At 36.1% G+C, this 27,140-nt stretch overlaps 1 protein-coding gene across 1 annotated transcript in view; it reads right to left on the bottom strand.

Moving 5' to 3' along the window:
- NEGR1 (neuronal growth regulator 1) overlaps positions 1-27,140 on the bottom strand; it is a gene marked incomplete at both ends in the record, with an annotated part of 906,787 nt that overhangs the window by 189,873 nt on the left and 689,774 nt on the right. The window contains one exon of the mRNA XM_082653283.1: positions 4,826-4,946. Coding sequence (XP_082509409.1) covers positions 4,826-4,946 — 121 coding nt within the window. The remainder of the gene's footprint in view (positions 1-4,825; positions 4,947-27,140) is intronic.

The following is a 27,140-nucleotide window of genomic DNA, read 5'->3' as shown; positions in this document are numbered from 1 at the left end:
CAATCTCCTCTGTTATTAAGAAAAAAGTTTAAAATTTTGGTTCTCTGTGTAATTGAACTCTGAACTTTAGTTTTCCCAATACTTAAAATGTTTTTATATAGAGAGTAAAATTTAGCCTATTAGAATTTTCCCTGCCAGGTATGCTGAAAGAGAATATAGTGTTAAAAAATGACCATTTTATACAAAGTGATATCTTAATAACAAGTATATAACTTTAGTCTTTCTCATGATGCTTACCCAAACAGTGCAATAGACTAAAGGTCAAATAGCTAATATTTCTAATATATAAACAATTACATCATCCATGAGGGAGACAATGTAACAGCCATCTTTGAAGATGGCATCTGATGATTCTCACCTCTTGATATTTATGTTCCCCTATTACCTCTCCCTTTTTGAATAGAGTCACCTTTTATAACCAATAATATATTGCAGAAAAGATAGAGATTTCTGAGACTAGATCATGAACAGCTTCTATGGTTTCTCTTGAATCACTAGTTCTGGGGAAAGTCAACTGTGTTGCCATGAAGACGTCTAGCAGCCCTATTTATAGGTCTGTATGGTGATTAACAGAGGCCTTCAGTCAATAACAGGCACCAACTTGTAGGACATGTGAGCGAGCTACCTCAGAAGCTGATCCTCCTGCCCTAGGCAAGCCTTCGGAGGATCAGCGCCAGGTGACATTTGACAGGAACTAAGTCAAAGACACTGAGCCATATCCCGCTAACTGCTCCTGGATTCCTGACCCACGGACACTGAGCTAACAAAAGCTTACTGTTTTAAGCTGCTAAATTTTGGGTTGATTTGTACTTCGCAATAGATAACTAATAATGACAATGTATACGAGGGAAAGAACATGGGCTGAGAGGTTGACAAATCTAAAATGTGTCCCGACAGCATCTTTTAAGTGAGTGCTCTTAGACAGGTTAAGTCTCTTATGTTTCCGTTTTGCCATCAGTAAATTGAGGATAATAAATCATACCTCACAGAGGTCTGAAGAATAAATGAGAGAGAATTTAAAGGTCCTGGAAAGTGATTTATCCTCAGTAACGTTTCTTTCTTTTCTTTAAATTGTGCTTCATTTTGCAGGGTTTTTTTTTTAAAGGCTTTCAAGCATATTATTCCCAGCACACAGAAACGGATTGTACAGGATGTGGAAGAACTATACGCGGAGATAAGATTAGAGATGATCAGGTACTTCCTCTTGTTTATTTGTTTGTGTTTATTTGTTTATATTTATTTGAATGAAGATCTGGCTTTGAAGATCTTGATTTAAGCGAGATGAGTTTTTATAAACATCCCCTTAAGTATAAGTGAAGAGAGTAAGTTATTTCTGAATGTTTTTTGTAAACCTCAAGTATAAAAGATCTCTAGGAAATAAAACTCAAGATCTTGTAAAAACTATGCTCTGCTCCGACAGTCTCTGTCAGCCTCATGCTCCTGGTAATGACCTTGAGGTCAAGAAAACAACTTGAAAACATGGTGTATCTGTTTCTTTTCTGTCTGGTTACCTTGAATCCATTATTTCTGTGTCTTTGATGAAACCAATTGGGAAAGTATAAGTGAGTGTTCGTACGTGCAGTCTTTTATTTTGCTAACTTGTAAATTACCTGCAATGCATTTACCCTGGCATTTAACATTGATATTTCAAATTATTTTTGATAGACTCTGAGGTCCCATGAACAATACTGGGTGCCATAGTATAAGGGTTAAATCCACAGACTCTGCATGAATATTTGCAAGACTTCCTGGGCTCAAATCCCAGCTCTGTCACTAACTATAGACTTGTGCAAATTACTTAAAAACACTGTGCTTTTGTTTCTCTTCAGCAAAAGGTGAGTAGTATCTATCTTATAGGTTTGTTGTGAAAATAAAATGGGTTAATGTTAAATATCAGGCGCTCATTACATAGTTTTTCTTTGCTTTTTTTTTTTTTTTTTTTTGTGGTACGTGGGTCTCTCACTGTTGTGGCCTCTCCTGTTAAGGAGCACAGGCTCCGGAAGCGCAGGCTCAGTGGCCATGGTTCACGGGCCCAGCCGCTCCATGGCATGTGGGATCTTCCTGGACCGGGGCACGAACCCGTGTCCCCTGCATCGGCAGGCGGACTCCCAACCACACATAGTTTTTCATTTTGATGAAATAAATATTTTAAATGGCCTGGGCCCTTTAGATATCACGGTAGATGCTCTTAGTGAGTGTAACAACAATCATTCAGCAAGCAGAATTTTTCTCTCTCTTACTCCCTGCATATACTCAAACTTGCTTTTCTATAATTTTAAGAGGAATTTATATATTCTAGTGGTATTTGAGAATTTGAATATTTCCTCAAATATAACTCTAACAAATGATAAATGTATACTTCATTCTGAAGTGAAAATATGTTTGCCTTTGATAAGTGCATTTGATTTTCATAGCAGCTAGATTTTCTCATGTGTGAGTGTATTGGGGAGGGGCACTGACTGGGGGCAATCTATCTACCTTTTTTAGCAGTGATTCTAAACTCCTTTGAAAATCTAATAAAAGCTATAGTCCATCTCCCCACTTGGAAAAACAAAAATCACTGAAGCTATGACTGTGGACACCAATTGGCTCTTTGCTACCTTTGCTATAGGCCAAGAAAGTGGGCTGAGGATTGTTGTTGCCTGTTTTGACAATGGTCACTGAATTTAGGAAAGGGGAAGAGAGAGGTATAGCAAAAAAAATTATTAGAAACAAAATGGACTTTAGCAAAGGAGTTCTCACTTGTGCTGCCAACAATAATTCTGCTTGTTAGCCTTTAAGAAAGGTATGACACAGTTTCAAAAGTGACTTTGAAAGATATGTAAAATAATTTAAGTCAATTTTTAAGACTGTGCTTTGCGGAGAACCAGAGATGGAGAGGAGGGGCTGCAAGGACATCCTAATGGAAGGGCAGGCTCAGAGCAGATGGAACTGAGGCTCCATTCACCTTTACTTTCACAGATATTACATATTGGTCTTCCAAAAAAGATTGCATTTGAACAAAGGGTTTCATAATTTTCAAAGGACTGAGAACCACTCTCCCAGATGTTTATCTCTAAAGACCTTCACAAACTGAAGACTTCCCAGCCTGGATTATCAGAATCTGAGAAATGTTATATTGCCAGATATGTAATCCTGTAACATGGGACAAGGGTGATCACAGACCAGTTTATCTAATTCTAGGTATAGAAAAATATAGGGGCTTCCAGGAAGATACAAAGATTTAGAATTAGTAAAAGCATTAATTAATTAGTAAAAAGAAGTAGTAATTGAGCAGCCCAAATTGTAGAATAGGTTGCATAAAAAACAACTATGAAAATTTTTAGGTAAAACCGCTGTCAGTTATCCAAAACAAATGAGATAGCTATGGGGATATCTTTTATTGTTAAGCCTGATGTTGAAAGAGAATATCTTCCATAAATCCTCTTTTGATTACAGTTTAAGAAACAAAGGCTTCCCTGGTGGCGCAGTGGTTGAGAATCCGCCTGCCAAGGCAGGGTACACGGGTTCGAGCCCTGGTCCGGGAAGATCCCACGTGCCGCGGAGCAGCTGGGCCCATGCGCCACAACTGCTGAGCCTGCGCTCTAGAGCCCGTGTGCCACAACTACTGAAGCCCGCGTGCCTAGAGCCTGTGCTCCGCAACAAGAGAAGCCACCGCAATGAGAAGCCCACGCACCACAATGAAGAGTAGCCCCCGCTCGCCGCAACTAGAGAAAGCCCCGCACAGCAACGAAGACCCAACGCAGCCAAAAATAAATAATAAATAAAAAATTAATTAAAAAAAAAAAAAAAAAGAAACAAAATACCTGCTTATGTCACATCCATGCTCATCCATTGTGGCAACATCTAAGTTCTTATGTGATTTCACCTGTTTTCTGTTCAGACGTTTAGCTGTAATTAGTTATGAGCCATGACACTAATAAATAAACCCCATACGTATATGTTGAATAGTATGAGATTGCCAACATTTAGCCTTTTTGACTGAAAAATGGAAAGTTCATATGGTCCAAACTAACATTTTCTTGAATACATCCCTTCCCTAGTTTTGAAGCAAAAAAATATATATTATAGATAATACCCTCCCCTCTGCATTACATCTGCCATTTTACCCAGGGGGGCCTATTCTTCTTTGATGGCTTGATAAGAGCAGGTGAAGAGATCTGACTGAGCCCACTGGTTGAAAGTAAAGAGGAAGTCATCAAGTTCTGTCTTCTCTTGTTCAACAGCTCTTGCTAAGGCTTTCTGAAGCTCCCCAAGCTCCTCTGAAGTTAGAGTAGTCCTCAAATCCCCTTGGTTAGTCATTCAACCATGTATTTTATCCCTCTACAGTCCCTTTAGTGATAGAATACTTAAATGCCACATTCTATGAAAGAAAATGTTAAAATGACTTGTGGGAGAGGGAAGCAGGTCAAAGGGTTGAGGATTATCAAGGAAGCCAGGTGGAGTCCACAGCTCCTATTGCTTTTGGAGTGCTCTCATGGAAACTGTGCCCAAGTCCTTTAAGAGCTGGTTTATTTCCCAAGTAAACATGGTTGCCGGCAAGAGCAATGGTGTGCTGGCTCAGAAGGGAGGGAAAGAAACGAAATGCACCAGTGATGGGGGATTTGAAGGCATTTCTGAGATCATATAAACCAAAGTGGACATTTCTTCTGGATGCTGTTAGTTACTCATCCCCACCACGTGGGCCTCTTCAGTTTGCCTGCCCGAGAAAAGGCTGCTGAGAATCATTCAAGCCAGTTAAGGAAACTGCTTAAAGTAAATATCTGAAACACAAACACATTAGCTCAAAGTGCTTGAAACAGAGTAATAATCACAAGGTCCTTACTTCTTCTCTCCTTTGTACCATTCAAAGGCCGGAGGCGGCACACCCGCACCTTCACATCTTATCAATCCGCTGCGTCCCGGGGCCACAGTGCCAGATTTAATTTCCTGAATCGTAGGAGCAACTGAAAAAGAAACAAAGAAAGAAAGAAACTGCGGATAAGTTAAAATAATCTTCAACCAAAATATAGAGCACACATAGTTTTATTCCTTCTATATTCAAAGTAATCTTACATCTGATAGGCCAATGCATCACATTTTCAGTGTTTTATGCTTCTCTTACGAAACTAGTCATTTTCAGCTTCATTTTTCAAGTTGGACAATAGATGAATGTTCCCAGGGAGTGCAGAGTAAATGCAATACATTTTGGCCTTGCTTGCTATTGGAAAATGGCATTGTTGAGGGGAACATTTCATCTGTACTCCAGTCAAACTACACTCCAATAATAGCTCTTATTCACTGAGTGATGGCTGGGAGTAAGTCAGGGGGTTTGGTGCTTTATGTTCATGATTTCCTCACAGAATACTTTAGGCGAGATGGCATTACCCAATTGTACAGTTGTGAGAACTGAAACTCAGAGAGGTTAAATAATTTGTCTAAGGTCACACAGCTACTTAGCTTCAGAGTTTGGATTTGACGTCAGACATGTTGACTCAAAGTCTGAGTTCTTTCCATACTCTGTGGTTTTCCCTACTCCCTATGCTTTAGCACATTAGTGATTTTTTTAAATGTGGTTCCTTCTACCTAGAATGCTATTCTTCACCATTTCTACAGATCCAAGACCCAAATTTAGGGGTCACCATTTCTATACTCTCCCCTGCTGCTCTGGCTGGAAATACCTTTCCCCTTTGAGTAGTTTATCTAAATCTCTCATACAACACACTTTCTATCTTGTATTGTAATTATTTATGGGTATGCCAGGCGTCTTTGTCACTGCCTAAAGGCAGGGTAAATATCTGATTCATCTCTGCATATTCAGAGGTCAAAGCACAGTGCTCGGCACAAAATGATGCTTAAAAAGCTTCATTATATATAATATATATATATATTATATATAGCATAGCCATTTCTTTTATTCATCAAATAGTTATTGAGCCATTGATACATACCAGGCCTTTCTCAAGGCACAAGCAGTTAAACTCCCTGACATGATAAAGCTTACATTCTAGACGGGGGTGGGGTGGGGGGTGGGGGTGGGGGTGGGGGTGAATGAGGAGACAGAGTATCAGCAGTAAATAAAATAAATAATTTAAATAAAATGTTAGAAGAAATATCGTAAAAAAAAAAGCATTAGAGCAAAGTAAGAAGAATTAGAGCAAGGAATGGGTTGCAATTTTATAAAAGCTAATCTGAGTAGGACTCATTGACAAGGAAATATTTAAGCAAAGATGATGTAGATGAGCGAGTTTGCTATGTGAGTATCTGGAGAAAGAGCCTTACTGGTAGAGGAAACAGCTTGTAGTAAGGCTCTGAGGCTGAAGCAAGCCTGGTTCAGTTGAGAAGTAGCAAGGAGATCAGTGTGACTGAAGCAAAGAGAAAGAAGGGGCAGTAGCAGGAGACAGAGTGTGATGGTTAATTTTGCGACAACTTGATTGGGTCATAGAGCATTCAGATATTTGCTAAACATTATTTCTGGGTGTGACTGTGAGGGTATTTCTAATGTGATTAGAATTTGAATCAGTGAATTCAGCAGCATACTGCCCTTCCCATATTGGGTGCACATCATACAGTCAATTGAAGGCCAGAATAGAAAAGGCAGAGGAAAGGAGACTGTTCCTTCTCTACCTGACTGCTTGAGCTAAGGTATCAGTCTTCTGCTGTCAAACTGAGATTTACACAACTGGCTCCCCTGGTTCTCAGGCCTTTGGACTTGGACCGAACTACACCACTGACTTTCCTGGGTCTCTAGCTTGCAGACAGTAGTTTGTGGGACTTCTCAGCCAGCTAAGAAGTGAACCATTTCCTCATAATATAATCTCTCTCTGTCTCTGTCTCTCTCTCTATATGTACATCGTATATATATCACATATGTATGTATGTATATGTGTGTATAGGTATGTGTGTGTATATAGATACACACATATATTATGGGTTTTGTTTGTCTGCAGAACCCTGAATAATATATGGAGCCAAAGGAGGAAAGATCAGATAGGACCTTGAGGGCCATTTTAAGGACTTGGCTTCTACTCTGAGTGAAATGGTGAACCACTGCAGAGGAGGGATATAATCTGACTTTTGTTTTAAAAGTATCACATCACTCAGGCTGCCGTGTTGAGAAGCGACCACTGCGAGGTCAGGATGAAAGCTGTCGCAGTAAGAAGACAAGTGATGTTGGGAGCTCATACCTGGGTGGTAGCACCTGAGGCACTGGAAAGTGACCAGCTTTGGGGTCTATTGTGAAGTTGGAGCCAACATGATTTCTGGACAGACTTTTTATAAAAAACGAGGGTGATTTCACTTGACTTAAATAGAAAGTTAGAAATACCAGTTGATTGAGATGGGTTAGACTGGAGGTAGATGAGTTTTGGAGGGAAACATTAGGAGTTGTATGCATGTCTCACTTTTTTTTAATAGACTATTTTTAGAGCAGTTTTAAGTTCACACAAAATTGAGTGGAAGATGCAAAGATTTCCCATATACTCCTTTCCCTAACACATGGATAGCCTCTCCATTGTCAATATCTCCTACCAGAGTGGTACATTTGTTGCAAGTGGTGAACCTGCACTGACACATTATTATGACTTAAAGTCATAGTTTACATTACGGTTCACTCTTGCTGCTGTACATTCTATGGGTTTGGACAAAAGCACAATGACACATATCCATCATCACGATACCATACGAAGTATTTTCACTGGCCTTAAAACCCTCCTATTCCTAAATTTTCCTATATCTGCCTATTCATTTTTTACTACCTCACCACCCTCATCAACCACTGATTTTTAAATTTTCTCCATAGTTTTGCTTTTTCCAGAATGTTAAATAGTTGGGGTCATATAGCATGTAGCTTTTTCAGCTTGGCTTCTTCACTTAGTAATATGCATTTAAGATTCCTCTACGTCTTTCCATAGCTTGATAACTCATTTCTTTTTAGCCCTGAGTAATATTCCATTGTCTGTATGTACTACAGTTTATCCATCCACCTGCTGAAGAACTTCTTGGTTGCTTCCAAGCATTGGCAATCATATGTAAAGCCACTCTAAACATCTATTTTTTTGTGTGGAACTAAGTTTTCAACTATTTTGGGTAAATACCAAGAAGTGTAATTGCTGGATTGTATGGTAAGAGTATGTTTAGTTTTGTAAGAAACTGACAAACTATCTTCCCGCCAGCAACGTATGGGAGTTCCTGTTGCTCCATGTCCTCACTAGCGTTTGGAGTTGTCAGTGCTCCAGATTATTCGAATAGATATGTAGTGGTATCTCATTGTTTTAATTTGCATTTCACTGATGATATGATGTGAAGTGTCTTTTCATATGCTTATTTACCATCTGTATATCTTTGGTGAGGTCTTTGGTCCATTTTTAATTGGGTTGTTTGTATTATTTTTATTGTGTTTTAAGGTTCTTTGTATATTTTAGATAATAGTCCTTTATCAGATGTGTATTTTGCAAATATTTTCTCTCAGTCTGTGGCTTGTCTTTTTATTTTCTTGATATTGTGTTTCACAGAGTCAAAACTTCTCATTTTAACGAGGTTCAACTTATCAACTATCTCTTCCATGAATTGTGCTTTTGGTATTGTATCTAAAAAGTCATCACCAATCCCAAGGTCATCTAGATTTTCTCCTATGCTATCTTCTAGTTTTATATGCATGTCATTTTCCATAAATATTTTCTTTCCTACCAATTTACATTTAACATAGTACATATTTCAAATAACACTATGGGAAACAGCTCAATACAACAGGAACCTAGAAGGTGCAAATACTAATTCATTCAGACAAAAGATCTGAGTAAGTGTGCACTTTGGATTTATTTTAAGTTTCTTTAGAAAGCAATAAAAAAAGTACAGAGTTTAATGATTTTTCAATATGCAGTGAAAGTGAAAACTGTAAACACTCTTACAACAGAATATTGCCTTTCATTTTAAAAATACCTGAGCAGAGTAATCATTTTCTGTTAAGGGTGATACTTCACTTTGAAATTATAGCACCTCTATTTCTCTGTGAGATTCTTATTCTTAATAGTAAAGGTTCAATTGGAAAAAAACTTGCAAATAAATATTTTTATAAAAGTGCTTGCTAATAACTTGGTGAAAAATAATAAAAAATGATTACCAGAGAAGTTTGAATAAGAAAATGTTATGAGATAATACACATACACACATTTATAAATACACAAATACAAACACATGCATATCTCTAACTCAATATAAGGAACCATTTGATAAATTTTAACTTTCTTTGTTAAGCAAAGATTCACATCCTCCCCTTATAAGGCAATAAAATTACAAAAGATATTTATAAATGAAAACCCTCTTATTGTCAATTAATATGATACTCTTTTGCTTGTGAGAAGTATAAGTAAGATTATATTTTTACTCTTGTTCTCACAGGCTTTCATCTCTTTCTCTCTGTCTGTCACACTAAGAGGCCATAATCTTTTATGATATCCAACTATTATTGAAGATGAAATAACATATGCAACAGGAGATCCATCACAAGCTTCTATTGATAACCTGGTTAGTTTAATTACTCCTTGTTTGTCAATGGGGCCATGACTCATTACAAACAAAACCATGAAATCCGGAACATTGCCTGAAAACTCAGGCATAATGAAACGAAATAAAAATCTAATTTGTCATTAAAAGGCTATTATGCAGTACAGTGTGCATATGGCTCAGCACTAGGTACCATACAAGTTAAAGGGGCATGATCATGTTGTCTAGGGGGTTCACAGGCTGCTGTGAAGGACACAGAAAATGGAGAGATACTAAAATGACATATGGAAGCCTAGATAAAGAACAAAACAGGAATTAACACTTGTGAATAAGAAAAAGGCCTAAGAGCATTTTATGTGTTAGAGAATTAAAGGGCTATGGGGTGTAAGTAATAAATATGGAGAGGGGAGTCTTAAGTAGATTTCATTTTGAGGCTAAAATTATAAACTTGAACTTGAAAGCTGTACTGATTTTTCTTGGGGACATGAATGAACCCTTATGCTATTATTTTGCCTCTTCTGAAAATGACTATTCAAGAGGAAGAGGATTCATCCACTTATTTATTCTTCATTCCTTCATCAATTCAACAAGTATTTTTACTGGGGACTACATTAATGAAAAAGTAACATCCCTGGCTTCACAGGGCTAATATTCTTGACTTTGTATGTGTGTGTGCATGTACATGAATATGCAAACAGTAAATACATAAATACACAGTACAAGAGCCATATGAACTAAGATGGAAACTGAGCAGGGTAAAAGAAAAATGAATGCAAAGTGGGTTATTTTATATGGTGCAGTTACAGAGCTCCTTATTGATAAGGCAATATTTGAGCAGAGAATTAAATGATATGAGGAAAGGAATCGTGGTTATTTGTAGGAAACTATTAAAATAAGAGGAAACAGAAAAGTCAAAGACCTTGAGTTGAGACCATTGAGGTAGAAACATGCTCAACAAGTTTGAGAAGCAGCAAAATGGTCAACATGACTTGAGCAGGTGAGAGGAAGAATCCAGAAGAGAAGGTTGGGTGGGTAGCTGGAACTCAGATTCGGAGGGTCCGGTAGCCCATGGTAAAGCCTTTGAATTTTATTGTAAGAAGATGAGGTTTTGGAGATTTTGAGCAGAGGTGGGACGTGGTTTGATTAACATTTTATGCAGATTTTTTGTCCAATGTATGGAACATGTTCTGCATAGAGGCAGAAGAGGAAACAGGAGGAACAGCTAGGAAGCTGTTGTAGAAAATCATTGGCCAATCCACAGAAAAGGCAGGAATTGAGAGAAAATTTAATTAAATAGATCATTGGTCACATTGGACCTGAGTCAACTCATTTTAGTTAACTAGCAGTGAGAAGACATTTTTAGTGAAATTCCAAGTTTACACCATTCTGAACCACATTACTTTGTATAAATAAAAGTTATATGGCCACTGAAATGTCTAATTAAACCTAATAGGTTTCTTTTCTAGAGCACATCCTAGAGACTATGATGTCCATATATGCCTTATGAATCTCTTATAGTATGGAGCTTTTCCAAATTTATGAGACCACACAGAATTATAGAAAATTTTATATTGGAGTTTCTGTGGGCCTAATAATTCTTGGGACATATTCTGGATATGCTGGACAGTTGGAAAAGTAGATGTCTAATGTCTATTCCACATCCTATATTATGTGATACATGAGTTTTCAAGTCAACAGTCATCACTGGTTCAACAGACTTCTGTGTGCTTATGAGCTATAATGGACTAATGAGTTTTATGTGATGAAATTATTTGCATCAGAAGGATAGGGTCACTTGTTTGCTAGAAATATATACCTCATAACAATTATGACTAATTAAATCTCCAGCTGGAGCTGTAACAGTGAATTTTATGTATGCTTGGTTAAGTTGTACCAAACACTCATTTTCCATGGGAATGTTCCATGTTTTAGGAAATCATATTGGGCTCTTCCTAGAAAAGACAATCAAATGGTAAAACCTGAGTGGTTGCTCGCAGGGCTTACTTCTTTCACCTTCACTATAGGCATTTTTATTTCTGGAACTGTTTTTCCTTCCACGGAGATAGTTTTTTTATTCTACTCAGATGTAACTTCTTTTAATTACACCAAAGCAGCAAAGAAGGTGATTACTTGGGCCCCTCAAATTCATAAGTACAAAGGCATCCTTTGGAATAGACTGATTTATGTGCAATGCTGAAATTTAGGCATCCCGCCCTTGTATCAAATTATATATGGTTGTGAGCTGAAACAATTGCACAGTGAAAAAAAATCAATTTCAGACGAATGTTATTGGACAGATGTGGGGAATGGCAAGGACAGATGTTGGGGAAGGTCAACAGTGAAAGGGTCAAGAAGGGATATTTAACACCTGTGTGATTAGATGCTCATAAAAAAAAATGAGTCTTCCCTTTTCATCTACTCAGTGGGATTATTTCCTTTTATTGTTTAGCCAGTCATTTCAGGATGAAGATAATTAAATGTTCTTCATTCAAAACTCCAGGCTCTGCAGGTGCAAGCAACAGAACCTCTGCGCTTGGCACCCAACAAGCCTAATCCAGATTCAAGTTTTCTTAGTTACATGACAATAGCCACAAAGACCTTCTTCCTCTCTTGCCATCCTCAATGGGAGCTTTTGTTTTGTACAAAGTCTTATTATCAAAAAAAAGAGTGAATTGGAGAATTGCTTTAATAGCTTTAGTGAAGTGAAGTTGCTTCAGTGAAACTTTAGAATTTCAAAGGCAAAAGAATTTGATCACTACCCTGCCACCTCAAAATAATGGACAAAGATAAAGGTGCCATGTTAAATAATTACAACAATAAAGAAGAGTGAGAAATAATAATGAGAAGTGAATCATGAAGAAATCCATCCTAGAGAAGCTACATAGGAGAACACTGTGGTAAATAAGCATGTTGACCTTGGTCTAGATTCTGAAACTTGTGAGCTACATTAAGGCAGCCTTGGTCAAATGCAGTTTTTGAAAAAAAAAAAAATTAAGGTTTCCAGTACCTACCAGAGAACACATCATGTAAGACGTGCCTGCTCAACACACTACTGTTACAGGTGAGGATGATGATAGTTGAAAAATTTCTTCCTTGAAGATAGGTTGTAACTCAGGGTGGGAAATATATGAAAATCTTTCCAAGGTTGTCATAGATCTCACAGAAATGGATCACATGATCAATAAAACATTTCTATGAAGCATATATGTCCTTATCTTATGGACTAATTTGATTTTAAAGAAAACTAAGAACTCCATGCTCTTGCTAAGAGAAAATTAAAAAATATATATATCTAGTTAGTTTTTTTTTTTTTTTAATCAAACTACTGTAGTATAGTTAAATCATAGTCTTCATGACATAAAGGACTTTCACATTGATTACACCTCTGGTCAGCTTTCACAGGGAGTGAAAATAATCCAGCTTGTAAGGTACTTCCTGCTTCCCCAAGACCTTAAACATTTACACAGTGGCAAAACAGTGTAGTAAAAAGGCCCCGCTATGCAGTCAAGAAAAAATGGTTCTAACATTTATCATCTGAGTTACTTAACGCTTTTAAACTCCAGTTTTTGCGTCTGTAAATAGTGCCTACTTCATAAGATTGCTATACAGACAACGTAAAACCCTTCTTTTAAAGTGCTTACCCTAGTATTTTGCACTGAGCAGTCAATAAAATCTTTGGCTATTATTAAACAGAATTATTACAAGTGAATAGGGTATCACAGCTATGTTCCCTTTAAGAGCATAGAATCATGATAAGATACAGATAGAAAAGGAAACTAAGTTTTTTTGTTGTTTTTTGGTTTTTTTTTTTTGAATCATTGTCTTTGTGCTGCAAGCATGTGATTAATTTAATTCAAAGCTAGACTAGTATATCACTTTTTACTCTCCCAGAATTCCATCATTATCCTTTTTTACTGTAGTTAACCAAGAAAAATTTACCTTGTAATGCATTTGTGGCAGACCTTGTCTTATGTCTCATTGACCAAGAAGTAAGAGACTTGGGTTCAACAATGTGATAGAACATCAAAAGCGTATGGAACACATAGGTGTCCCTTCTAGAAAGATGTGTAACTGTGGAGGTATGTCATGTGTTAGGGCATATACAAAATCAATGTACTAATTCAGTTAAGCATATGATGAGGTCATTTTCTCTTTCAAAAGAATGACAATGATAAGAATTTTGCATGTAAACTAAACTTCAATATTCAATATTCATTATGACAGTGTACTAAGCTGTGATCTCTAATTCCCTTATGTTTACACAGGTGTGTAAAAAGTAAAATATTTTGTAAAAAAAATCCAGAGCTAAGATCTATAACTGCGTAGTAAGTCCGATTTTAGGGGCATTGGTGAAGGTCCTAGCACTGGTCCCCTAAACCCTCAAAGAAAAATCTGTGCATTGTTTAACATTACAACATAAGGGATTCTTTTCCTAAACTCATGGTTTAACGCTATTGTAATATTTAATCCTTTCAAGGGAGTTGAATATACCTGAGCTTTTATTAGTCAAAAATATTGTGGTGTGAATGATCTTATATTGTGTTATGAGTGTACATCTGTGAGAAGCCGTTTAAGGATGGATGGTTATGTTATTTGTGACTCATGAAGAAGTAGATAAAAGAACAGGAGAGAAAGGGTTATATAATGAGAAGTTTGTTCGTGATTAGGCAGAATTCATTCATATCATGCTTTTGGCAAGGGTCGGCACTACTGAAATTACAGCCTGAAGTAGCTGTCCCCTTGTAGTCAGCAATGCTCACTCCAGTGATGCATCCACTGTAAAATATGTCTGAGATTTATTGGGCCACTAGCTGTATCAATAGGAATTAAATGGTTCACTGTTTTCCTAGCTGTTCACCAGACTTTCTTTCTTTAGACTTCATTCATGATTTGCTCTCTTCTCTGTTGTCAGTCATGCTGAATTATAGCTGTATGTGATTGATTTGGATACACTGAACAAGTTTGCAAGAACTGTGAAGTAGGGATTCTCTAAAGGCATCTCTTTTCCCAGCACATATGATCCTGTAACAAAAGTTGTCCATCGTACAAACCTTCAAATTCTTAAATATTTGAATGCATTCTTCTCATATTGAAGCTGTTATAAATTTCCTGATATAAAAATTATTTTTTAGTGAATCCTCCCCCCCCCAAAAAAAAACACAGATTAGAAGAATTCAGATGCTTTCTATAGATTACCTGTAAAATATGAAAATATCCTTGGGACTATTTTTCTCATGGGGAAAATTTTCTAGTTGTATTAATCAGTTAAGATATGCTGTTTAAGCCTCTATTATGTTTATTGTCATGCTTTAAGTCATGGCACATTTTTTAAAGCTTAATATTTATCTCTCAGAATGTGAATAAACTAGACATATATAAATTTAAGATTTTTGCAGTTAATCAGTGTAAAATAAATGATAGCAATAAAGATTTAATCTGTAATAGATGGGGATAGCATTGGTAGAATCTTTCCTTAGGCTAATTTTTAAGCTGTTCATGTTTCCCTCTGGTCTCAGGGCCAGCTTCCTCCAAGGACCTACTGGTAAATCTGAAGGCACCAAGGACTCTTGGGATGGTATAACTTCTGACCTCTGCAGAATAATCACTGGATCAGATTTCTTAGTTGACTGAATGGTTTATTATTTCTTCTTGTTTCTGTGGCCTTCAATAATCTTAAAATAGCACATTTTAAAAGTTGATTAAAATTCAGTTATTAAAATTGTTTAATTCTGAGACATGAATAATTCATATTACTAATATATTCTAAAGAATTACTTTCCAAACACATTGTCTTGGAGGGAAAGAAAAGAAAGCCTTTGAGTAGCTAGAAAAAAAAAGGGCGGAAATTAAAGAAAAAATAAGATTTATATTACAGAAATCTAATTGTAAACTACCCATTTCTCCCTGCCCACTGCCCTCAAATGTATGAAGGAGAATGTTGGAAGTCTAGCAAGACTATAGGAAATATATTAAGTGAATGAAATTTTCCAAGACTATAGGCACAGATTCTCTAGTAAGAAGATGAACATTAAACTGAACCACTTTTACCTCTTCATTTATTTCGAGTTGTCAATCAGCTGTGTGCTCCGACCTGCAACCTGGAGGTTTTCCTGTTATATTACTTCTACATGGTTCAAAGAGTAAAGCCACAGAGGTCATGACTGTGAAACAGATGTGCTTTATCCATAGACTTGCCATGGACTTATGAACAAGGAGAAAAACAACCTAGCAGGAAGTGATACTAGTTGTAGAATTGAGAGGTAGTTTTTCTTCCTATTTGAAAAACACAGTCTTGGACACTTCTATTTATGGAGAATGAAAGCTAAATCAGAGCAAACACAGTAAGTAGTAACTAAGACCAAAAGAATAAGAAGAAAGTGGGAGAGACATTGTGCCTACAAATAGTGTATCTTAAAGAAATTTAAAGATGTGGGACGGAGGGGTGGTAGAAAAAATGTAATTTTCAGAAACAGTAGTATGGGTTTATTTGGGACTAAGAATGTTTTACAAGGGGAAAAAAATGTCATCCTTCTTGAAATGATTAAATAAAATGTGGTTTGAGAAAACTCTGCCTAACAGCAAAAGCAATTTGACAACTGATGGGTTTGTCAAGAAAGGAGAAGTCTGACTAACAAATAAGAAATTCCATGTCAGCAACAGCAGCACATGAATAAATTATTAGCAAAAATGTTTAGGCTCTTTCCTCTTCTGCTCAGAAATAAAATATATATATATATATATATATATATATATATATATATATATGCAGCTGATACCCTCCTTATAATCTCAGTCTTATTTAGTGCCCTTTAAATCGAAATCACTAGATTCCTCTCTATTTACTGCTCTCATCCTGCAAAGCTTATCTCTGCATTTGATGAACAGTTGGTATTACCAGTTTAACAGTGTCATTATAAAATATTTCAAAGTCTTGAGGGAGTCAATAATATTGTAGGTTCTACCTTTAAAATGCATCTTATCACTCCTCACCACCCCATAACTCTCATGCTGGTGCAAGTTAACACTACTTCTTGCTTAGAATATTGCAAGTCTCCTAACTGGCCCCCTTGCTCTCTCCACAGGCCATTCTCAATATAGCTTATGTTTTTTCATCCCTTTATACTTAGTTAGATGAATATATATGTATAGATAATGCATAATATATATTAATAATAAATAATAAATACATGTTGAATATATTTATTATATATAAATATATTATATTTATTTATATATGTAATTAAATTTAATATATTCCTTATTTAGATATGGTTTGGAACAAAGCATCTGAAATTAAATAGCTAACTTTAGCATTTCATTTGTATGTATTATATACTATCACATGTAGTACTATATAACTCAGCATTAAAATACTATGTACCTGGGAAGCAGAGTTCTAGAAAAAATGCAAGCAGTATTTGTCTATGGCTTCCACCAATATATGGTGCCTAAGAAAGCAATCACAGATAACCTTTAGGCTTATGCCATGTTTCAGTCAGCTATTGCCACAATAACACTATGTAACAAATCACCACCTCATTTTGGTGACATATAACAACCAACATCTATTTCTCACTTATGTGTCTACTCTGTCATAACACACATTCAAAGCAGTCACATGGTCAAGCCCATCATCAGTGGGGCTGCAAAACAGTATTCCATCTACATTTAGAGGAGGTTGGGAGTCAACATTGCCAAGGAACAATCTAGACTCTTACTTGTAAGTAGAATTTTCTTTTCTTTTGTTTTTTTTTGGCCATGCCACACGGCTTGTGGCATCTTAGTTCCCCAACCAGGGATCAAACCTGGGCCCTCAGCAGTGAAAGCATGGAGTCTTTTTTTTTTTTTTTGTGGTACACGGGCCTCTCACTGTTGTGGTCTCTCCCATTGCAGAGCACAGGCTCCGGATGAGCAGGCTTAACGGCCATGGCTCACGGGCCCAGCCGCTCCACGGCATGTGGGATCTTCCGGGACCGGGGCACGAACCCACGTCCCCTGCATCGGCAGGCAGACTCTCAACCACTGCGCCACCAGGGAAGCCCAAGCATGGAGTCTTAACCACTGGACTGCCAGGGAATTCCCAAGAATTTTCCAAAGCCATTCGGGCTAAAAGTCTCTTCCATACTTAACGCAAAGAGAGTTATATATGTCTGCCTTGAAAAGGAAAGTTTTTTATCTTCTGCTAAGGAAATGGAGTATCTGAAATGAATTATGGATTTCAGAGTAAGCTAATGTGAGGAATATCTGACTGAAGATATACCATAGAGAACAGAGCTGCCATGGAAACCAAAAGAATAGCAAGTGCTATGCAAACCAAGTACTGTGGAAAGCTAGCATGTCAGGAAGATGTTGTTAGAGCACCCCAGAAAGGCTGATGAGGACTCACTTTAGGAAGACTCCCTGCTTCTTCAGCCATTACAAATGAAATGCATTTGAAAATTGGGAGGTTTTTCCATGTTCCTGTATCATCTACTGACAATAATTTTTCTTGAGTTATTGTCTGTTCTCAATCATTTATTTACTCTGTGCTATTGGTCAAGAATAGATTAAAACAACTCTTGCCTTAGAGAAGCTCAGGGCTCTAGTGGAATTAAAAACTGGCCAACGACGTGTCATAATCTTCTGTGTTTCCTTAACGCCTAGCCCAGTATGAGGGACATAGTGAACACTTAAAAAATGTTCATTGAATAAATGAACGTGATGAATGATAATTTCTATAAAATATTATAATTCTATGACTTGCTATAATTAATCCTCCAGGTTTTTCAGCTCAATACAGTTAATTCCAATGAGTTAGATTCAATGTTGTGTTTATTATGTTCATGTAATATATAATTGATACTTAAGTACATATGTATTATATTGGTAAATATTGACATCATTGCCATTTGTAAATAATGTATATTTCTTAAAGAATTTTCTAATAAAGACATTTTTTTGAGCAGCATATGGAAATAACAAAATTTGGGGCATATTTCACCTAAAATGTAATCTAAAGCTAAAAATTTCTTTGAAAAAGTTCTATGTTCTAGAAATAAAGGGCTGTATGTTGGCCAAATAAATGGATATGCTTGCTAAGGAAATGAGTATTCATTTTGACTAGAAATCCTTGTTGTTAGTTGATCTGAAATATATTTATGAGTCCAAACAATTTATTTACTTTGTGTATAAATTGCAGGATATGATTATAAACTAGAAAGGTGACCTGTATATACTGGGCATATTAGAAGCAGTTTATATGTTTGTGTATAAAAGAAGCAGGATGAATGGTTCCAGAACAATGTTAGAAGCAATGTGTCCTGCTTCTATTATCATTTTGGTTAAATGCTCAGTTTAGGATTTCTGCCTGAATCTGATTTCACTATTTTTTTTTAAAAGTGGAAATTCATAGTAGGAGGTGAGTATGACTATAATGTAAAAAGTGTAAAGACTTGTCAAGACAATGCTCCCTGTTGGGTCTATTATCTTCAGGCTCTTTCCAGTGTGTTCCACTGTGTGCCCCATGAAATAATGGTCCATTATGGTTTTATGTTCTTCTTACTGAAGTAATCCTATGAGGTGGTCTAATAGCATCTAATAACTATTTCAATGTGGTTTTGTGCATGTGTGTGCATGTGTGTATTAGCTCTGTTCCTTCCAAATGGAAATAAGCCTGTATTTGGTAACTAAACCAAATGTTTCCAGGGCATTTTAAATGCATAATTCATAAAAACCAAAAATGGTAAAACAATGTACAGACTCTACTGGCATTCATTTAGCTATAGAAAATATGCAAAACACTAGGTAGAACAGGTTTTGTGTTTTACATTTTAATGAGCTTTGGGATTTTCATGCATATTAGTTATGTTACCCTAATTACTCATTATAATTCTAATGTGCATTTTATATTTAATTGCAATGCTTATAAAGATTTGGTATGGACAGTAAATTATTATAACTAGCATGTGCATAACGATTATGAACTGAATTTATTAACTTTTATACCAGGATTCTGTGTTAGTAACTTTCAGTTTCACCTTGGTGATTAACCACATTGTCTGATTAAACAAATATTTGTGTGGAATTAATTGTAAATGTCAAACTTTTTTTGCTTTTTGCCAATTTTCATCAAATTTTATTCTTAGTTTCCTTATTTAATTACTAGACAAACTCATTTCAAAATATTAAAGTGTTATTACTTTTCTTAATTATTTAAAAGACTGTAAACTTGTTAACACATTTCAACAGGGAGCCCAATGTCAGATGATTAGAAGTTTTCTGCTAGGGTAGGTAAAGCTAAATGGTTTTCCAAGATATCAGCTAATTTATATCCTAAACACAAAAGTATGCGATTTAAAAAAATTCTCATATCTTATTAACATTAAGAATTTGGCTTCTATCAACAAGAATTTCTCTTCCCATTTGGCACAGTGCATTTCCACAAGTCTTAAATGTTAAGTTTTTGCCAAATAATTGATAATTAGAATGATAAAATTTTTTCTTGTAAAATTCACATTCATTTTTGGAGGAAAAAGAGTAACCAGAAACTGAATGTGAATTAGACAATAACTTTGTCAGATGAGGTCTATATTTTTTCCCTCCAGATATTTTTTCAGCTACCATATGATCCAGCAATCCCACTACTGACCCAGGTAATATTTATCTTCAGTGAAAAAAAGGAGGGTATAAAAGACAAAGATTATATAAGATTTAGCAAGGAGGTTTTTAATCTGAGAATTTCCTAAATATAAACATCTATATAGTATAGCATTAAGGATTCAATTCAGATCTTAGCTTATGGATAGTTACTAGTTATGGGATGGTAGGCAAATATGGTAACATTTAAAATTTTAATTCCTGCCTATGTAATACAGGGATGATACAATCTACCTCAACAAGTCTTTTTTGTGGCAATTCAATGAGATGTTGTATATAAAGAATGACTATGTCTTCTTTGGAGAAATGTCTATTTAGGTCTTCAGCCCATTTTTGGATTGGGTTATTTGTTTCTTTGATATTGAGCTGTATGAGCTGTTTGTATATTTTGGAGATTAATCCTTTGTCAGCTGCTTCATTTGCAAATGTTTTCTCCCATTCTGAGGGTTGTCTTTTTGTCTTGTTTATGGTTTCCTTTGCTGTGCAAAAGCTTTGAAGTTTCATTAGGTCCCATTTGTTTATTTTTGTTTTTATTTCCATTATTCTGGGAGGTGGGTCAAAAAGGATCTTGCTGTGATTCATGTCATAGAGTGTTCTGCCTATGTTTTCCTCTAAGAGTTTTATAGTGCCTGGCTTTACACTTAGGTCTTTAATCCATTTTGAGTTTATTTTTGTGTATGGTGTTAGGAAGTGTTCTAATTTCATTCTTTTACATGTAGTTATACAGTTTTATGAGTACCACTTATTGAAGAGGCCCTCTTTTCTCCATTGTAGGCTCTTGACTTCTTTGTCATAAATTAGATGACCATATGTGCGTGGGTTTGTCTCTGGGCTTTCTAACCTGTACTATTGATATATATTTCTGTTTTTGTGCCAGCACCATACTGTCTTGATTACTGTAGCTTTGTAGTATAGTCTGAAGTCAGGGAGCCTGCTTCCTCCAGCTCCGTTTACCTTTCTCAAGATTGCTTTGCCTATTCAGGGTCTTTTGTGTTTCCATACAAATTGTAAAATTTTTTGTTCTAATTCTGTGAAGAATGCCATTGGTAATTTGATAGGGATTGCATTGAATCTGTAGATTGCTTTGGGTAGTATGGTCATTTTCACAATATTGCCAACAAACACATGAAAAGATGCTCAGCATCAGTAATCATTAGAAAAATACAAATCAAAACCACCATTAGGTATCACCTTACACCAGTCAGAATGGCCATCATCAAAAAATCTACAAACAATAAATGCTGGAGAGGGTATGGAGAAAAGGGAACACTCTTGCACTGTTGGTGGGAATGTAAATTGATACAGCCACTATGGAGAACAGTATGGAGGTTCCTTAAAAAACTAAAAATAGAACTACCATATGATCCAGCAATCCCACTACTGGGCATATACCCTGAGAAAACCATAATTTAAAAAGAGTCATGTACCACAATGTTCATTGCAGCATTATTTACAATAGCCAGGACATGGAAGCAACCTAAATGTCCATCGACAGATGAATTGATAAAGAAGATGTGACACATATATACAATGACATATTATTCAGCCATAAAAAGGAATGAAATTGAGTTATTTGTAGTGAGGTGGATGGACCTAAAGACTGTCATACAGAGTGAAGTAAGTCAGAAAGAGAAAAGCAAATACCATATGCTAACACATATATATGGAATCTAGAAAAATGGTACAGATGAATCTAGTGGCAGGGCAGGAATAGAGATGCAGATGTAGAGAATGGATTTGAGGACACAGGGGGAAGGGAAGGCTGGGACAAAGTGACAGAGTAGCATTGACATATATACACTATCAAATGTAAAATAGATAGGTAGTGGGAAGCTGCTACACAGCACAGGGAGACCAGCTCGGTGCTTTATGACAACCTAGAGGGGTGGGATAGGGAAGGTTGGAGGGAGGCTCAAGAAGGAGGGGATATGGGGTTATATGTATACATATAGCTGATTCACTTTGTTGCACAGTGGAAACTAACACAACATTGTAACGCAATTATACTCCAATAAAGATGTAAAAAAAAAAAAAGAACGAGTATAGGGAAGGCCTGGCATATAATTCACATTTGAAAATGTGAGGTGCTTTCACACAAACACTATTGCCACCATGATTCAAAGTGATTATTTTTCAGAGCAATGTAGGCAGCTAACATTCATCTTCCTCAAATCCTCCAGTGTGATCTATCCATTGATGAATGTGGTATGTATATATGTACACATCTAATTACGTATGCATATATGTATTACATATTCATTTGTAGGTTATAGGTACATAAATATATGTATATATTTGCATAAATGTTTTATTAAAAACCACTAACTTGCCATTACTTGACCACTTAGGATATAGATATAAAATCTCATATACCGTTCCATTGTTTACCATGTACTTGAATTCCTAGTTCAACTTTTGCATTACTCTTATGAAAACCATCATCTATAGACTTTATGATACATATTTATGTATGCTATTAAATGATATTGTTGAATTTCTATATCAGTATCATAACTTTAATAGTAAAGCCATTATATATAATTATTATATTACTATGTGCAAATTATATTATACAATTATGTATAGAAAATACATATAGTTGTATAGTAATACAGCATATTATTTTTATAGCGTCACTATCAATAGTAATGCTATTATCTAATAATGCTATATTATGTATCATAACTACATAAGTCTTTTGAAGTATTTCTAACAAGATTAAATTCTAAAAATTTACTTTTAAATTACCATTGTGCCAAATTGTATATTGTTTGTGGTAATCTATGCACAGCAATACAATAGTAAATTAAAATATCTTTTGTTTGTTTACCCATTTCTTTGTCATCCATGCATTTGATCCAACATGCCCAATCTTACTACTCTCATAACTGAACAGTCTGTACTTTTTCCATACTTGGAGCTCCCTGCTACCAGCAGATGCCCAGGAATTCTTTGTCATCTCTTCAGTAATTAGCTGTTACTGTCTCTTGGCAGTCACAGATCTAATGTTTACACTTCTTAACTTTCACTGAGTTATTTCAAAGGCCCGTGACTTGTACTGTTGGTCATTTTTCTGTGGTGCAAAATTGAATCTTGTGTGATTATATTGTGGGTAGTGTGGACTGGAGAGGTTTGAATCTAAAAATGTGAAATTGGCTCAGCTCACTTCAGCAGTCAAGGGCTGAACTATGGAAGTTTCAACAAGAATGGACAGTCCTGGGGGAAGAAATTAACTGAAGGTGGGAGCTGGGCAGAAGTGTTTATCTTCACGGAGAGTCAAGGATATAGGAGGGATGTCAATTTAATATATTTTGCTTCTCTCTATCCCCTAGGTCACTCCCAGCCAAGTGTAGGCGAGGAATGGCTGTGTATAGATTGACCACCTCTCTCTCTTTGGTCGTGGTCACCAGCTCTCAGCAGGACATAAACATTCTGCTCAGTGACTCCATGGAGGAGTTTTACAAAAGCAGGCAGCCCACGTTGGGCGGCTTGTGGTTTGCTATTTTGTCTGTAATTGGAAGATAAGTTCACTTCTCATGAGTATTATCACCTGGTGCACTGGACCAGAATCCTCAAGGAATAGGCAAGGAGAGGGGTTTAAGGAACAAAATAAGCATTCAGAGGTAGAGGCTTTTAGAGGGCCCAGGTTGTTTTGGACTTGGAATTACCACAGGCACTCTGTGGGTAATTTTCATAGTCCTGTGGCTTTCTTTGAACTGCTCTGACCAGAATGCAGCTTTAAGTCTTAGGTGTGAGCTATATGGGATTTTCACACTAGCTTGTGGGTCTTTGTCCTGCATCTTTGCCCTGGGAGAATGACCTTTATGATATAGGTGAGCAGAAAAACTATATAGAAACAGAGCCATTTTTAACTGGAGTGGCCTGAAGCAAGCAGGACGGCCAAGCCTGACCTTAAGCAAAGAACAGGTGGTCCCAGTGGGTGGCCCTAGCAAAACACTAGAACAATAAGCCAGGCCAAGTATGGCAAAGACAAGCAGCACGAGAAGACCTTGACAGGCACCAGCCAAGCTGGCTTTAATGTGTAGGCTGCTGAAGCTTAACTTGGAACTCTCCCGGCACATGTAGCCTGGTAATGTAGATGCGGTGGGAATCTTCCACATTTCTATTGTGTTTTTTAGCCAGGTCTGTAGGATGAAAGCCCAGAACCTTTTAATAGCAATGATCCTGAGTTCCCAAATAGGTAGAAACTGCTAGTTCAGCTGCAGTTTGGTTTCTCTTTTATGATTTGAATTTGTATCAGGACTCAAAGAGAAGATTCTGAAGGGACTAACCTTGGAAGCATGAGGCTTGTTCACAGCTCTGAAGAGTCATTTCCCACTACTGCGAGGCCAAGTTGAGTCTGGACTTATTAATGACACAGACTCAGGAAACAGCTTTTAATTGCTGAGATATAAATTGTAGCTTTATTCACAGAAGAGCCTTAGATTTTATTAATAAGTAAAAAGGATTAAGGACTCTTATTATAAGGAGAATATTCCATCTTCTTGGATGGAGGTGGAGAAACAATTCAATACTATTGCTGCAGATTCGAGCAATAAAAGAGGTAGTTTTAAAGCTGCCTGGGCAGAAATAAGTAATCAGTTTTGTTCAGAAAGTTAAGGAAGAAATGGAAAGATACAAAACATTTGTTTCAGTCATAACTGAGGAGCAATGGATAATTCAAAACCAAAAAAAGGAATCCAGACTAATTAAATGGTAGAAGAGGAAGAAGGTATCAGCAAACAGTTGAAATCTTAGAAGCCAGTCCAGATAGATATGAAGGAGAACATGACATATTAAAAGCCTGAAGATGGTGATATATAGGAAAAAGGAATACTCAGTTTCAATCAGGGTATCAGGAAAGGGACATATGCTAGTTATTTACTAGCTCAAAACAAAACAAGCAACCCCATTCCCCATCAAAAAAACAAAACGAGAATAAAACAAGCTATCACTGGCTGCAGGGTGAATCTAATATTGGAGAGACAGAGGGGATGAGAGAGAAGAGTCAGGAACACATTGTAGCAATTAATAAGGTCGAGGTACAGAAGTTGAGTTACAGTGGTAAAGAAAGAAGATAAGGAAGGATTTGGGAGAATTACGTAAGAGGCAAAATGGATAGGACTGGTTATAGATTGGATATAAGGAGAGAGGATGATGGGAATGTTAAAAATTACTCCCGGTTTTTGGCTAGCACAACTGGATGGATGATCATGACAGTGGAAAATAATGTAAGTAGTTGATGATAGAAGGTGCCCGTGAATCCTAAATTCAATCTGGGAATATACTGAGTTTGAGATACTCTTAAGACATCCAAGAGTCAATATCAAATGAAGAGATGGGTAGAAATGTCTCAAGTCCAGAGGAGAAGCTGGCCCACGTTTTAAATGAGTCACCTGTGCAAAGGTATTAATTGATGTCATAAGTAGGCATGAGACTGCAGGATTGAGAGAGAGATTTTAAAATCTGGTGTCTCCTATTTTGTTACTATGCACTGTAAGAATCCTTCACATTGTCTAAGTCATGCTACTCATATGGTATCTTGATTACCAATAACTATATTAAGTTCTTGCCCTGGAAGAAATAACATTGTACAAAAACAGAGAATCTTAAAAAAAAAAAAAAAAGCAAGCAAACACTCAAAGACAAACTAATACAAAGATAGAAGTAACTTGTATCTCAGAAGTGCTCTTAATCTTTCTCAGGTACATGCAATGATCTGTATTACACAAATATAGATAAGTTTTTCATACCCTTTAAATATTTTCTGAATAGAAATCCTTAGAGTGGTAGTGTGAGGGGAGACCTAGAAATAACTAAATAATTTGTTTAAAAATATATTACAGTAAGTTCTGAGAAAGAATAGTGTTGGCCTTGTCAAAAGATAAAGTAAATAATAGAAGGAATAAAAATTTCAAGAGACATGAAAAAAATAATTTCTCTTTCTAATTGGTTTTGGGGAAATTAATCATCTGAAAATTTTCTACATATATTTCATACCTTCCTAGTCTTCATTAAATCATTTCATTTTTATGTCTTTTAGTTTAGTTTTTTTTTTTTCTCAAAATCGTAGAAATATTTTTTGAAAGGCAAAGGTAAATAGACATCTATGTGATGAGTAAAACAAACTGTGAAGGATTAGAATTACTATCAGGGCAAGATATATCATGGAATGGTAGACTAAGAAGAATTAGCACTGAATCATTACCATCGAAAGGCAAGCTTCTTCATATTGAGAGAAGATTTCATAAGATTCTATCAGATTCTAATGCTTTCTAAGAGACATTTTCAAACAATATTTTCCAGATATACATGGTATATTTGTATTTAATTTTATAGAATGGCTTACTATTTTGATTTGACTACTATATTGTTTGGCATTTAAATAAAATTGTGAAACGCTTTACATAACTGAATGTTATCCAGTGGAGACTTTAGTAACAACTATAAAATATGTGCGTTCCATTTAGCAAAAGCAGATGATATTTATAAATGTGCTTGGAGCTCTTTAGAGGAATCTTTCCCCATCAGCCCAAGGTCCTATTTCTTTATGAGTAGCCCCGTTCTTTGAAGTCAGGGAAAGGACTGGAGTAAATGCAGATCCTTACAAGTACTTATGTGGGAAATAGGAGTAGGGTGAATAAGAAAAAATGTATAAAATGTATAGTGTGAAGAGTACCAACAGATTTGTTCTATGTCTCCCTTTTCAATCAGAGGTGAAAAAATCAGGTTTAACAATGTTTCCCACAGTCATGAGGTTCTAGTAATATAGCGTATGATTCTCTCCACGTCCTGTTGATGTGAACGGCTTTGATAAGCCTCCCTTAATATGCATATGTCTAAACAAACCAAATATGCCAGGGTGTAATTATATACTGTCAAGCTCTGAGTTTTTTTTTAGAAACAAATATTAATTAAGTAACATATGTCCTAGAACTTCAGGGCATTTACAGATGAATAAAATAAATTCCTCTCATTTCAAAAATTTACACATTCCCCATATTATTGTTTGATTATTTACT

The sequence above is a fragment of the Grampus griseus genome (assembly GCF_964374135.1).
Source record: "Grampus griseus genome assembly, chromosome: 1".
NCBI classification, from domain to species: Eukaryota; Metazoa; Chordata; class Mammalia; order Artiodactyla; family Delphinidae; genus Grampus; species Grampus griseus.
This window is presented reverse-complemented; position numbering and strand designations above follow the sequence as displayed.